Genomic DNA, 15611 nt, shown 5'->3' with positions numbered 1-15611 from the left:
GTTATTCGGCTCTCCTCGGCTCACACTGTTGTGTGGTGAGGAGAGCCGATCAGCGGCTCCTACTCATAGGGGAGACAAGTACAAGTAATCAGAGCACTGATCATCCGTGCCCTGATTACACAAATGTAAATAAAGTGCCAGTTACTGCCCACCATCAGTGCCCACAGTGCCCGCCATCAGTGCCCACAATCAGTGCCCATAGTGCTGCCAGTCAGTGCCCATCAGTGCCTGCTCATCTAGGCACTGACTGGCAGCACTATGGGCACTGATTGTGGGCACTGATGGTGCCACCCATCAGTGTCCATCAGTGCCACCTATCAGTGCTCATCAATGCCACCTATCAGTGCCCATCAGTGCGGCATATTAGTACCTCCTCATCAGTGCCGCCTCATCTAGGCACTGACTGGCAGCACTATGGGCACTGATTGTGGGCACTGATGGTGCCACCCATCAGTGTCCATCAGTGCCACCTATCAGTGCTCATCAATGCCACCTATCAGTGCGGCATATTAGTACCTCCTCATCAGTGCCGCCTCATCAGCGCACATCAGTGAAGGAGAAAAATGATTTATTTTTTAAACTTTACTCACAGAAAATAAGAAAAACTTTTTTTTTTTTCAAAATTTTCTTTTTTCTGTTTTTTTTTTTTTTTTTGGTAAGAAATAAAAAACCCAGAGGTGATTTAAATACCACAGAAAGAAAGCTCTATTTGTGTGAAAAAAATGATAAAAATCTCATATGGGTACAGTGTAGCATGACCACGCAATTGTCATTCAAAGTGTCACAGCGCTGAAAGCTGAAAATTGGCCTGGGCAGGAAGAGGGTAAAAGTGATCTGTAGGCAAGTGGTTAAGGAAATGTGTTCAGAATGCAGCAGGGCAGCTACTCAGCACAGGACCCGGAATCTAGTGGAGATCGGTGTAGTAATGGTGTCTGCTTCAGTGATTTCCAGCTTCCAGGGGCATCAGACAGGTATAGTATATGCTGTATATAGTTGGTCCGAGCTGGACCACTGCAGCCAGAACATCATGGGTGCAATGAAAGTATACAAAAATGGAGGCATTACCTTTCGACACCTTTAAAGAGTGTATTAAAAAGCCAAAAACATACTCACAAACATGAAGAGTAAAATCGCATATCCATGTCAACGACTATGTGGAGGAAATCATGGGTGCAATGCACAGGCTCCTGCAGACTATCCCTCCAGCACCATATCCGTACGGAGGTGTGGACTTCTGATATGGAGCTGGAGGAAGTGATCATTGGACTACCAGTGTGGTGATGTCACTGCACCTGGCTCCATTGATATCTATCTATTTATCCGCCCCCCATTCCTGTCCCATACACTGAGCAAATTTCAACCAGGTGAACCTGAAGCCGAAATTTGCACAACCAACTGACATTTGCACAGTGGGTGGCCCTGTTCTGGAGAGACCCTGTTGGAAAATTTTCCACTGAACATTGGTTGCATCCAATCAGGTTCAACTAAAACTAAAGTCTTTTTTTTTTTTTCTTAATTTAAAAATAACAAATTTGTTATACCTACCTGCTCTATTGAAGTTGGTTTTGCACAGAACAGCCCAGATCCTCCTCTTCCCGGGCCCCTTTTTGGTTCTCCTGGCCCCTCCCTCGTGTCGAGTGCCCCCACAGCAAGCAGCTTGCTATGGGGTCACCCCAGCCGAACTGCAGCTCCATGTGTCCATTCAGACATGGAGCCGCGGCCCAGCCTGTCTCCTCATTGGTTCACTGACTTTGATTGACAGCAGTGGGAGCCAATTGCACAGACACGGAGCCATAGTTCAGCCCCGCCCCCCTCTCTCTCTCTCCTGATTGGCTAACTGACTTTGACAGCAGTGGGAGCCAATGTTTGTGTCTCTGCCAATCAGGAGGGAGAGTCCCAAATGGCCAAGGCACTCGTGTACATCACTGCATAAAGAGGGGGCTCAGTTAAGTATTAGGGGGGCTGCTACACACAGAAGAACACATTAAGATAAAAAACCTTTTGCCTTTACAACCACTTGCAGGTATTCTGGCATCTGCCAGCCCAGCAGGCAAGTCAAAAAATAAGTGATAGATTCCTATCCGGGGTTCCTGTTGTGAGACTCTGATCACATTGCTGGCGCGTTGCGGCCTCTGTCCAAAGCAGAGCACCGAGAAGTCCACCCCAAAGCAACATCAAAGCTGGGCCTGATTCCTGGTTTTACTAAGCCCTCTTTCACATGAACGATCCGATCAGATCCGCCTGTCAGTTTTTTAGGTGGATCTGATCGGATGCTCCATGCATCCCTATGGGGCAGCGGATGCCAGCAGAGACCTGTCCGCTGACACAACCGCTGCCATCCGCATCTGATCCTGTCTGTGAAATCCGGACGGATGGAAACCCTATTTTCCATCCGTCCAGGGGATCGGATGGGATCGGATGAGAGCGGACAGGCGGTCCGCTCTCATCCGATTCCCCCATAAAGAGCAGCAGGACACTGACACCTCCCTCTCCGCACACAGAGCGGATACGGAGCTGTCGCCTGCCTACTCAGCCGGGGATCAGTGTATCGATCCCAGTTGAGCAGCATGGAGTCCGCCGACGGAGGCAGACCATGTGAAAGGAGCTGAAGTTCGTTATATTTCTTTGTTGTGTTTTTTTTTTTTTTATCCACTCTCATCTAACTGTCTTTTCTCCCCCCTCAGGCACAGTTGGAGTACAGCCATCAGAGCTTCACGATTTCGGGGCTACTGGGGGATCAGCACACGCCGCCTCTTCCTCCTCCATGTGGTCCTGTCTGCACTGCACCTTTATGAACCAAGCCGGCACAGATCATTGCGAGATGTGCCAGCTTCCCCGAACCTAATTACAAGAGCGCTAACCACAGGGGGGCTGGGCCAGATGGACCTCCTCCAAGGAGCCGTCCTTTTTTTTGCAAGTACATTTCCAGCGAGCCCCCACTCTCGACTGCGTTGCCTATAGGGCTGTTTGACGGAGGAGCCTTTGAAGCGTGTCCACTCTTACAGGGGAAGCCGAGGGTAGTTTGTAGAGAACCAAAGCTTACTCGCCCGCCTGCCCGGCCATGAGGCAAGCCCGTAGCGGGTGGGAGGGAGGCGGCAAATGAAATGTCTTCTTTCCAACCTTCGCTTATCGAACCGCCTTCATCTCTGACATCGACCACCGGGCATAGCATTGTAACACATTCCTGTCCTTCTTTTCCTACCCACCAATTAAAGCATCCAGAGCAATGTGTTACCTAGATTCTGCTGAAGATGAAGCCAAAATCCAACGTTGCCTCATCCTGCACCGCACAGTAACCTATCGCCATATCTGGTACATAAAAAAAAAAAAAATGGCTTCAGTAAAATGTTTGGTTGCGGCCACCGTTTAATATGCCCTGCAAGTATTACTTTCTTCTGAAAACTCTCACCGCAAACAATATTAAAGAGGAACGTCATGTTTAAGTTCTGGATTGGATACGTGATTGGTACTTAAAAAAAAAAAAAAAACATATATAGTTTGTAGATCAGAGGAAGTAAAAGTTGCTTGAGTTTGTTTCTAACTTCCCCTCCCCCTAAAAAAAGAGAAGGTCAACAAGCCTGCACCTGCACAAGAGCAATGACAAAGCGTTGTAACCTTTAGCAACCAATCAGAATTTATTTGTCACTGGCCAAATTTCTGCAGGTGGAAGTTGAATTGGTTGCTGGGTGGTATTGAAGTTTGCAGGCTGTCATTGTACTGAAGCATTGCTGTTTAGGGTTCATTTCAGAACACGTACAATTTGCCTGAAAGGGGAACTGTCTGTTATCCCCATTGGCACCAGTTAGCTTATTTTGGGTGAAGAAAATTGGTTTGAGAATTCTTGTAGCATATTTTTAATATTTAAACACCCCCCCCCCCCCTTCTAGTTTTTGTGAGTCATTTTAAAGGGCCAATACAAACGAGACAATGTTGCAGACCATTCATGAAAATGAATTCCAAATTTACTGCCGCCTTCGCTCTATCATCTTGCTAAAGTAAAGAAAATGTTAAAAAAATAATAATAATAATTCTTGTGTCTGGTGGAAAGACCTCGGCCCTGCTGCACCTACTCACTGTGATCATTCTGAAATGTCACTGCAGCTCTGCAGTAAAGCAAGGCTGAAGTGACGAATTGTTGGGCGAGTAATGCCAGCAATTCTCTTTGCTTTCTAGTCCTGACTGCACAGATCTTTGTCTTTACATTTTTCCTAAATTTTAAACCTTTTGATACAATGTGGTTGATTTAGGCCCCTTTCACACAGGCGGACCGTTCAGATCCGCCTGTCCGTTTTTTTGGCGGATCTGAACGGTCCCCCCCATGCATTCCTATGGGGCATCGGATGGCAGCGGAGACATGTCCGCTGACATCCGATCCGTCAAATCTGGACGGATGGAAACCCTATTTTCCATCCGTCCAGCGGATCGGATCGGACGATCCGACGGTCCGTTCCCATCCGATTTCCCCCATAGAGATGCATGGGGAACTGACAGCTGTGTCTCCGCACACAGCACTGAGACACAGCTGTCATCCTCCTGCTCAGCGGGGGATCGGCGGCTCGATCCCCCGCTGAGAAAAACGGACTCCGTCCAAGGGACGGAGTGTGTGAAAAGGAGCCTTACTAAAACTGGAGAGTGCAAAATCTGGTGCAGCTCTTCATAGAAACCAATCAGCTTCCAGGTTTTATTGTCAAAGCTTAATTGAACAAGCTGAAGTTAGAAGCTGATTGGCTACCATGCACAGCTGCACCAGAGTTTGCACTCTCCAGTTTTAGTAAATCAAACCCTTAGGCCCCTTTCACACAGGCGGACCGTTCAGATCCGCCGGTCTGTTTTTCAGGCGGATCTGAACGGATGTCCCATGTATCTCTATGGGGCATCGGATGTCAGTGGAGACATGTCCACTGACATCCGATCCGTCAAATCTGGACGGATGGAAACCCGATTTTCCATCCGTCCAGCGGATCGGATGAGAACGGACAGGCGGTCCGTTCTCATCCGATTCCCCCCATAGAGAAGAGTGGGACCTGACGGCTCTGTCTCCACACACAGCACGGAGACAGAGCTGCCATCCCCCTGCTCAGTGGGGGACCGGCGGATCATTCCCCCGCTGAGAAAAGCGGGGTCTGCTGACGGACTCCCCTGTGTGAAAGGGGCCTTAAAGCGGAGATCTCCAAACTACGGCCCTCCAGCTGTTGCGGAACTACACATCCAATGAGGCATTGTAAAACTCTGACATTCATAGACCTGACTAGGCATGATGGGAGTTGTAGTTCCTGAACAACTGGAGCTGTCAGTGCCCACACAGCCCCTGTAGCAGTTTGGGGATTTCAAATCTCTGTTCTTTTCTGAGCCGCCCTTGACCAATCGGAAGCTTTTTGATCCATCCCGGAAGTGATGCACATAGAAGAGGGAGCAGAGCAGGGATTTCAAGTCCTAGGACCTGTGGCATTGACAGCTCAGCATGCACGGAGGTAAGTACAGCAGGAACCAGGGAGATGGGGAGGGTGTGTACATTGTTCACCTTTTATAGAAAAAAAAAATTGCTGTAAACTTGCCCTTTTATAAATAACAACTCTAAGGCTCCATTCACACTTGTACGACTCCAAAGTCATGCGTTGTGCAACTTTGGTGCAACTTTAATGCAACTTTGGATGGGCACGACTCTAATGTGACTTGTACCTCTGCAAAGTCGGCCCATTGTTACATTGTATAACATTCAGGTACGACTTTCATGCAACTTTTGAGGGTTAACATTGAAGTCTGTGGCCCTCAAGTTTCATGAAAGTCAGACCCAAGTAGTACATGAACTACCTTGATGTTGCTGCGACTTTAAGTCGCACATATATGAATGGCTATCATTGGAAAATATAGGGTAAGACTTGTCATGCGACTTTGATGTCCAAAGTGACATTACAATTCGCACAAGTGTGAATGGGGTCTAACCCAGTAAAACACTTAGACCCCTTTCACACGGGTGATCAGATCAGATTTGCCTGTTGGTTTTTCAGGAGGACCTGATCGGAAAGGTTAATGCTTTCCTATAGATAGGCGGGTGTAAATGCACTTGTTTCTGTATACACCTACCTCCAGGTCCAATCCGGTGCGCCCAAAAAATGGAAAGGGATCTTTCCTCTTTATTTTAGGCAGATCGGATTGCAGGGTAGTCGGGTGTAAAGAGTCCGCTTATTCCCGGCCACCCATAGAGCAGAATGGGCTCTGTTGATGTCCCCTCTGCAGAAACTAAGTGGACAGGTCTGATTAGCAGGGGGTCTGTGAGCAGATCCTCTGCTGATTGGAACGGAATCCGCCTCCTGTGAAAGGAGCCTTAAAGTAGAATTCCAGCCTAAAACTAACTAGTCTTAAAAATGTTCCCTCCCCCCTCCTCCTAACTGTGCTCCCTTACCTGTATACATCTACCTATGTTTATTCCTCTCTGGTCTTGTCACAAGATCCTGCAGCTCCAGCTCTCATGTGTCAGTGAGCGGGTGCTGCAGGAAATTGGAGGGAGCACCGACAACCACTGGGCTTTGGGAGCCTATGGGTGACGTCATGGCTGTTGAGCGTTCCATGACACAAGGAAGCCTCAGCTGGCAGATCATGTGACCGGAGCGGAGTAAAAAGGATAAGTATGCAGATCTTTTCTACACAGGATAGGTGGAAGGAGGTGGGGGGAACTTTTTTTAAGAAGTTTTGGTGTTGGGCTTGAGTTGTAATTCTAAGGCAGTGATGGCGAACCTTGGCACCCCAGATGTTTTGGAACTACATTTCCCATGATGCTCATGCACTCTGCAGTGTAGTTGAGCATCATGGGAAATATAGTTCCAAAACATCTGGGGTGCCAAGGTTCGCCATTGCTGTTCTAAGGCATAGTCAACCATTTCAAAATATTTAATACCCTGGAGTTGATTTACTAACTTGAAAGTGCAAAATCTGGTGCGGCTGTGCATGGAAGCCAATCAGCTTCTAACTTCATCTTCAATTAGGCTTTGACAATAAAACCTGGAAGCTAATTGGTTTCTTTGCAAAACTGCACCAGCTTTTGCACTCTCCAGTTTTATGAACCCCCCTGTTCTGGAATAAGACAACCCCCCCCCCTGCACCATAACATATTCCTGGTAAAAAATTAAAAAAAAAATATTTTACATGCCAAAAGCCGAGCCACGTAATACTCCCTTCCCGAGTCCAATCTCTTCCTTTGTGTACATAAGGCAGGGTCCTTCTACAAGTGCCAACTTCACTGCCTGTATGTTAGGGACACTTCCTGTCGATTGCCCAGTGGGCCTTAGGATGCAGGAGAGGAAGTGACATCATTGCAAGGGGATGATCACAGTGAGTAGGCCTAGCTGGGAACTCTGCATCATAGCTGAAGCGTAGCAGTATCACTGCTCAAGTCCCAAGGAGATACAAGGACACAGTGTGTGTAATCTAAGGCCACGGCAGCCACCCCAAACTGAATTTAGTTTTTGAGTGGACTAGCCCTTTGATGTATCAAGGATGGACAGGGGGGGGGGGGGGGCGGTATGGTTTCAGGGTGATTGAGAATTTCGCAGTTTGTTCACATAGCTGTTTATGATTTTAAGGAGTTGTAAAATCTTTGTACTTTTGACCTTCGTAGGTGATAAAGCTGTATGAGTGCCTTATGAGTGTTGGCCTGTTGTCACTTTTGTTGCTCTTCCCAGCAGTTTGTGCATCATGGGGGGGAAACAAGGGAATTAAAATTCTCTTTAAGCTTCACTGAACTGTTCTATCCAGTCATTGAGGGTGTTAATTATATGAAAGAATTGGCCCCTTCAGGGCAAAGCGACAGTGTCTTTTTGTAAAGTTCAGTCCCAGCAAACCTTACCCAACCAAACCCTACCCTACCCCAACCAAACCCTACCCTACCCCAACCAAACCTTACCAAACCCCAACCAAACCTTACCAAACCCTACCCTACCCAACCCAACCCCAACCAACCCCTACCCAACCCCAACCAAACCCTACCCAACCTCCCAACCAAACCTTACCCAACTCCAACCAAACCCTACCCTACCCCAACCAAACCTTACCCTACCCCAACCAAACCTTACCAAACCCCAACCAAACCCTACCCAACCCCAACCAAACCCTACCCAACCCCTACCAAACCTTACTCAACCCCAACCAAACCTTACTCAACCCCAGCCAAACCCTACCCAACCCCTACCAAACTCTTAACCAACCCCTACCAAACTCCAACCAACCCTTACCAAACTCCAACCAACCCTTACCAAACTCCAACCAACCCTTACCAAACTCCAACCAACCCCTACCAAACTCCAACCAACCCCTACCAAACTCCAACCAACCCCTACCAAACTCCAACCAACCCCTACCAAACTCCACCCAAACCCTTTCAAACTCCACCTAAACCCTACCAAACTCCAACTAACCCCAACCCAAGTATTCACCTTGCCAGCTCCTTCCCCCCTGCTCCAACCTCCATCAAAGCCAGCACTATAATCCCCAGTGTTTGTCTCGGACGCTAAAAGGAGCAGCAATGACACTTCCTTGGTCATGTGACTGTGCTCAGGACCAGCGTTTGGCTGCTAAAACAAGACACTGTCACAAGGAAGAAATCCATCTGCTGCCCCATACCAAGAAATACGGGCCAAGGAGATATCAGGGGTTCTTCTGGCACTTTACAAAGACACTGCAAGGAGACAGTGGGGTTAACTTACTGAATGCAAAAAAGCTGCTGGTAAATATGGTAAAAGAATACCCAATCTTGTGTAATACTTTAAAAAAAAAAAAAAAAAAGATTTTTGTTTGCACGTGATTGGCTGATGGAAGTCGGCACAGCAGCACCTCATTCACTAATCTAAGGGCTCATTCACACTAACGACTGAGGGGCAGTGAAACCCCAATGTTTGTGCTGCCTTTCTAAACCAAAAAAAATAGGGGAATAGTTCTGTTGGTGCCTTACCCAAGTGAGGTGCCTTACGTAAGTAGGGTGGGGTGGTGTCCCTCTAAGGCTAATTGTAACAAAACAAGAAAATGGGGATCAGACACTAATTTGAAGGCATATTTATTACAAAATATTCTCATAAAAAAAAAAATTGAAATGGCAACCTAAAAACCTGATCCCAAAATCACCCCTGCCCCTCCCCACCATATACAAACCCCCCACCTAAGAAAAGACCAACCCCCTCCCCTACCTTTCTACTGACCACCATGACAACCGCTTACCCTGTAGCTGCCATGGCCATGGCGCTTTTCGACCCTGAAAATATGCACCCTTTGCTACATTCGCTGAATGAGACCCATTCAAGTGAATGAGGCCAATCTGCAAGCACCTCGCAACGGCCTACTAGTGCCGGGTTCAAAAGGTTAAAGTAGTTGGTGAGGAGGTGATACAATGCCTCCTGTAAAATGCTCTCTAAAGAGCAATGTGAAGGCAGATTGCTCTTCAGAGGCCAAAGCAAGTATGAACAAGCCCTAAGGGAAATTCCTTGCAAAGTTAACCATTTTAGTAAATCAGCCCCAGCATCTTTTTCATTCAGTTATACAACAAACTGAGCCTCTTCCATTAGCTGAAAGCAAACCTAAGTATATTTGGGTCCGGCTTTTACTCCACGTCCTCTAGCCAAAGCCGAGGTTTCTCATTTTATTGCGACCTCTTACCCGGTTGGCTGATGATTAAGACATTTCAGAAAGGACAGGTCATTTTTAAATATCTCTCCCCTCCCCAAATCACATGACATTTAGCAATAGCGAAGCCCTGAAAGCGTGAAAACCAGCCAAGTGCTCTGTGTGGAAAATCTGACTCAGAAAACATCTTTCCGCCTGTGTATGGAGCACAGGGGTATTTTTTTTTTTTTCTGGAGGTCAGTGATGGGACAGGTCCCCCCCCCCTGATGTTAGATAACGGGACAACCCCAGTGTTGAGAATCTAAAGGACTGACAACCAAAATCAGAGCAGTGTTTTATTGCCATGCACTAATTCCAGATGGTCTCCCCCTTTCTCTTAAATCGATCCAGCTGGACCAGTCCGTATAACTCCCAACACTTCCAGGAATCCAGAGGCCCGGTGTAGTGTACTTCTACTTGCCAGGGGCCCCGTGTAGTGTATGTTCACTTGCCAGGGGCCCGGTGTAGTGTACGTTCACTTGCCAGAGGACCGGTGTAGTGTACTTTCACTTGCCAGAGGACCGGTGTAGTGTACTTTCACTTGCCAGAGGACCGGTGTAGTGTACATTCACTTGGCAGGGGCCCAGTGTAGTATACTTTCACTTGCCAGGGGCCCGGTGTAGTGTACGTTCACTTGCCAGAGGCCCAGTGTAGTGTACTTTCACTTGCCAGAAGCCCAGTGTAGTGTACTTTCACTTGCCAGGGGCCCCGTGTAGTGTACTTTCACTTGCCAGGGGCCCGGTGTAGTGTACTTTCACTTGCCAGGGGCCCGGTGTAGTGTACTTTCACTTGCCAGAGGCCCGGTGTAGTGTACGTTCACTTGCCAGGGGCCCGGTGTAGTGTACGTTCACTTGCCAGGGGCCCGGTGTAGTGTACGTTCATTTGCCAGAGGCCCGGTGTAGTGTACGTTCACTTGCCAGGGGCCCGGTGTAGTGTACGTTCACTTGCCAGGGGCCCGGTGTAGTGTACGTTCATTTGCCAGAGGCCCGGTGTAGTGTACGTTCACTTGCCAGGGGCCCGGTGTAGTGTACGTTCACTTGCCAGGGGGCCCAGTGTAGTGTACGTTCACTTGTCAGGGGCCCAGAGTACAGGATTAGAGTCTTGTGCATGCAATACAAATTTGGTATTTCTCTTTCGTTCATTGACGGACACAGCTCCTCATATTCTTAACCATTGGGTTATACTTCCCCCATACAGGATTAGGACACTAGGTAGAAAAAAATGTCTGGCTACGCCTATGGGCAGTCCCAGGGGTTATACTCCCTCTCTCTGCTATAGGTTTTTTTCTGCTTAGTCAGGAGTAAGGACCTAGTTCCTTGCTGGGATCTCTGGTCCTGGCAACATTTTTTTTCTTTTAGATAGATTTTTTTCTCCTGGTTTTTCCTATGAGATCTACAATCAACTGCTGGGCTTGGCTCGGGCTGGATAATCTACAGTAGATCCAGTGGTCACCCCGGTCTGGCCAGCGAGTGCACGCAGACCTTAGCTCCACGCTAGGTCGGCCACAACATAGGCCCACTGGACGGGGCTGGTCTGCAAGTTAAACGCCTCGCGAGGTCGCATACGACTGGGTCTTGGCCCGAGTCGCAGTGTTCCTTCTGTCAGACAGCCTCCCATTTTGATGAAGAGGGGTTCTGTTTGAAGTGGGGCCCGCCTTGTTCCTGGTATGGTAAGTAGCTTTCCCCCCTCTCCCCCTGGAGGGTTTTGGGGTGGATGTTTGCCCCTCCATGGGACAGTTGGAACCCCCGGGTTCCCCTCCCTCCTTTTAGGCACTCCCCCTCACCTGTCCCCCCCCATCCTACCCCCCCTCCACTAATGCTGGGGCTGTGTTGGGTGGTCTGGCACACCTTCCGGGGTAGGGGCAGGGCGCTATGTTGGTTATAGGGGCGGGGGGGGCACCGCCGGTGAACAAAGGATTGGTTGGGAGGGGGGTGAGGTTGTACCTCGTGGGCGCTTCTGCCAGGACGCCTTGTCCTGCCTGTGCCTCTCCTGAGGCCTAGGGATCCTTCCTGGGTCCCTGGGAGCCTTGTGGTGCCTCCATTTTCTTGTAGCCTTTGTGCTGCAATGCACCGTGGCCATGTTTGTGTAGTCCGAAGGCCATTTTGCGGTGGTTTGCCATAGAAAACAGCGGCGGCGGCCTTGACAGTGGAGCCCTATGGGCGACAATTTCAATGGTGGGAGCCCCTCCTCATCCCCTGGTGCTGACTCCTGGATCCTTTCCTTTCTTGATCGCCGTACGTGCGGTGTAGATTCTCCTGGTAGCTGCGGTGCCTGGCTTCTGCAGGGTGGCGAGTCTGGTGGGGTCCTCTCCCTCTCTGGCTGATTGATTGGGGCTCTGTGACTGGCTGCTAGAGCGGTCGGGGTGTCCCTTAATAGTGTGTGACACTTTTTTGTGGGGTCCCCCTAGTGACTCATGGAGTCTTTTAGAGCACATCTCCCCACCTAATTCCCTCTCTGAGGCCGCGGGGCCCTCTGGGTCCCAACCCTCCATCGACGCACTGATGACGGTCTTGGAGTCCCTTGTGTCCTGGGTGGAGTTAGCTTTTTGGCGATGGGCTGCATGGGTCTGTGATCATGTGGCCTAAATCCTCAGATAGTGAGGAGGATTCCTCCAAGCATGCCACCCTTTTCTCCAAAATAAGGTTTTAGTGTATTTTGGAGCGGTTACATTCAATCCAGGCTTCTGTACCAATAGAACTCAATGCTTGTACTAACAGCTGCGACTTACATGGAATAGAAACATATGAACTGCCATTGCTGACTTGTTTTTTGAAACCGCGATAGTCTTCCTCATTGTTTTACTACTGCATAAGACATTGACTTAAAGTGAACACATACCCAGAATATGCTCACTAAATCGCATGTCCATAGCTCCCTACTGTCTCTGATTTCTTCCTCATTTGTCCCTCATTTTGGTCTGATCTACACAGCTCTGTATAAAATGCACTAATCTATCAAAAAGTGTTTCCCAGTGCTAAACCGTTCATCCAATTTCTAAATTGTTGCATTTGTAAATTCCAAAAGCCTATATAAAAGAATAGTAGGGGTAAAAAAGCACTTGTGTCTTCAACCAATATTTTTTTTTTGTAGAATTCTCCCTTAAGTGGGGTGGTGTCTTATGCCTACATACTTATGCTAATAGGTGTCCCTCATTCCAATTTCAGAAGGTTGTTCTGAGCAAGCAGTAAAAGCACTTTAAAACAAGTCATCCTTCATCTCTGTAGCTATAGGCATTGCGGGAAAATTCATTTTTGTAACATAACAGAGGAAATGAAATCTCAACTTTTTTTCATTCAAATTGAGTTTTATTGGGAGAGCACAACTAAAAGGACATTACAGGGAATATATACGAGTCTACCACCTTCATCCACAACGAACAATATTCACAAATCAAGGCATGCAGTATCCTAAAGAAAGCATCTAGTATCAGGCTTGGGAGGAAGTAGTCCATAGAGATGGTAAGATGGTTCATCCAGCAGGGGGCCACCTTAATTTTGTGAAGGGAAGGGGGGAGAAGAGTGTATGTATGGATTCTTAGAAATACAAAATGGGTGTTGGAGGAGCGATGGACTCAAAGACCAATATAATTTGGTGTGATTTCCAGTCTTGGGGGGGGCAGCTATCTAAAATATGGGGTCCCTCTTATGGATCCAAAGAGAGTGTAATGGAAGAGTGTACCACAAGTTTAAGATAAGACCATCACAGATTTACTGAAATAAGTTGGTAATTTCAAAGCGTTTCAGAGTCACAACTCCTCTTCATCAGGGCTTGAATGCTGGTGGCGATGGGAGAGAATACTAGGCAAAGGTTAGTATAATGTCAGTGTAACGGAACCGCCGACCCACACTGTGTTTGTGGTCTTCCGTCAGTATACGGCTTCCTTGCAGTCATGAACTTATATACCAGATTTTCCCAGCCACCCTCATACAAAGCTAGCCGACAACTCAGCTTGTACTGGAATCACTCTTTATTGAACAGTCACACAGAATTTATATACAGCATGGGCACATCCCCCTCCTGATCAAATTAACACACACAGGTCAGGGGTTGCCTGATTACATTATCACATGCAGATGAAACTGATACAGAAACTGAATTAACCTGAACTAATTATCTAGCCATCTGGACAGAACAATGTGGGCTCATTACATTTAACAATGGGACAGGCAGACTTAACACAATACACATCCCACCTCAAAACAGACAATAGGACAAGACTGCCAATGACAGTCTGTCCGTCTCCTACATTGAAGTCCATGGAATACACATCTACGTATTGCTATGATTATTTAGGAGTCAGACTTCATGGCAACAGGCTATAGGTCTCACAGTGTAAAGTGGGATTAAATCTTCCTATTTCTCGAGAGATTTTGCTGACAAATATTACTGTCCCACTTGGAGCAATCCAAACCATTATCTGTCTTTCAGTCCCAGTGATGGTGAGTACCGTCACAGTCAGTCTGACAGCCTGGTGCCCCCAACTTGTTGGCTTTACCTGCTGACCTTTTATCAAGATTAGTGGTGGGTGAGACAGGAAGTCCTTGTATACCATCCATGCGGTCCAAGCGATATTACATTTCTCCATATTCTAAATCTCAGATTTCTTTTGGTGATCATGACCGGCTATAAACCCATCTGATGTAAAACAACCAGCAGGTGCTTCTAACTTGTTAAAAATTGAATAAGCCCCCGTTGACATGTCAAATCGCAGCCTATTGCCGGCAACAGCACCATCCGAATCGGGGTGACTCCGACTTTGCCGCGACGCACCGATTTCCAAAAGTAGTTCCTGCACTACTTTTGGCAACTTCGGGGGCGATTTCAATAGACATCTGTGCATGAACCCGCACAGATTTCATTCAAATCTCCCCCGAATTTGCAATGAAATGGGGATTTGAAGTCGAGTTCGGCTGAACATACACAATTTAAAACCCGCCTCCAATGTGAACGAGAGCTAAAACTCACTTCAAGTAATTCATTCTCAAAGACCAGAACAAACACTTTGAAGTGTTAGTCCACCCTAAAAGTAAAATCTCTGCAAGTCCACCCTAAAAGTAAAATCTCTGCATCTATAGACATCCACGGTCTAACACTAACCTATCTAGCCCTGTAAAGAAGAAATCCGTATACATTCCTTTTTCGAAGCCGATCCGATCTGATCTTCATCGGAGGAAGCTCTGCAGGGGACACGGCCGACAATGGCTGTGAAATGAATGGGAAGTGACGTCACCCATAGACTTACTATAGGCGTCAGCTGTGTCCTCTGCACCCGCCACCACATCGAAGTGGCGGCTGACCGCTCAGCGTAGGATATGGGTGGAATCCGCTTCAAAAAAAGGTATGTATACTGATTTCTTCTTTACAGGGCTAGAAAGGTTAGTGTTAGATTGTGGATGTCTATAGATGCAGGGATTTAGAGCCCATTCACATTAGCGCAACTTGTCAGGCGACTTGTCAGCCTGACAAGTCGCGGTCCATTGAGTAGTACAGGACCAGTTCTAATAGGAGCGAAACAAGTGGCTCCGACTTAGAAAAAGGGTCCTATACTACTTTGGGGCGACCTTGGAGCGACTTGCATTGACTTCAATTATGTGAAGTCTCTGCAAGTCACGCCGAAGTCGCGGTGCACGCGACTTCACAGGTCGCCCCCCTGAAGTCGCGTCGCCTCAATGTGAATGGGCTCTTAACTATTAAGGTGGACTTCTACTTTAACAGTGCATGCAGCTAAAACGGTGAGTAAGAGCTTGCTTTGACACTTTAAAGTGTTACTAAACCCACAACAGAAAAAACAGTATGTATATGTGTTAAAGCATGCTTGTTATACTTACTGTGGAACTCAAGAGGTTAATCCTCTGCATTGTGTAAAAAGGCTGTTTGATCCTGTCTTCTCCGCGCCCCCCCCCCCCCCTCTTCTTCCATTGTGCCAATCCCTCTCCTGATAGAATAGGGCCTTGGGGGGGGGC

At 47.7% G+C, this 15611-nt stretch overlaps 1 protein-coding gene across 1 annotated transcript in view; it reads left to right on the top strand.

The window, feature by feature from the left end:
- Nucleotides 1-3444, top strand: part of NPLOC4 (NPL4 homolog, ubiquitin recognition factor) — a 45193-nt gene extending 41749 nt beyond the window's left edge. Inside the window, exon 17 of the mRNA XM_082272603.1 lies at nt 2685-3444. Within this exon, the coding sequence (XP_082128729.1) occupies nt 2685-2845 (161 nt within the window). The 3' untranslated portion in view covers nt 2846-3444. The remainder of the gene's footprint in view (nt 1-2684) is intronic.
- The last annotated feature ends 12167 nt before the right edge of the window (nt 3445-15611 follow it).

This window comes from Pelophylax lessonae (assembly GCF_965119305.1).
Source record: "Pelophylax lessonae genome assembly, chromosome: 11".
NCBI classification, from domain to species: Eukaryota; Metazoa; Chordata; class Amphibia; order Anura; family Ranidae; genus Pelophylax; species Pelophylax lessonae.
The sequence above is the reverse complement of the archived record's forward strand: the minus strand, read 5'-3'. Positions and strand labels throughout refer to the sequence as shown.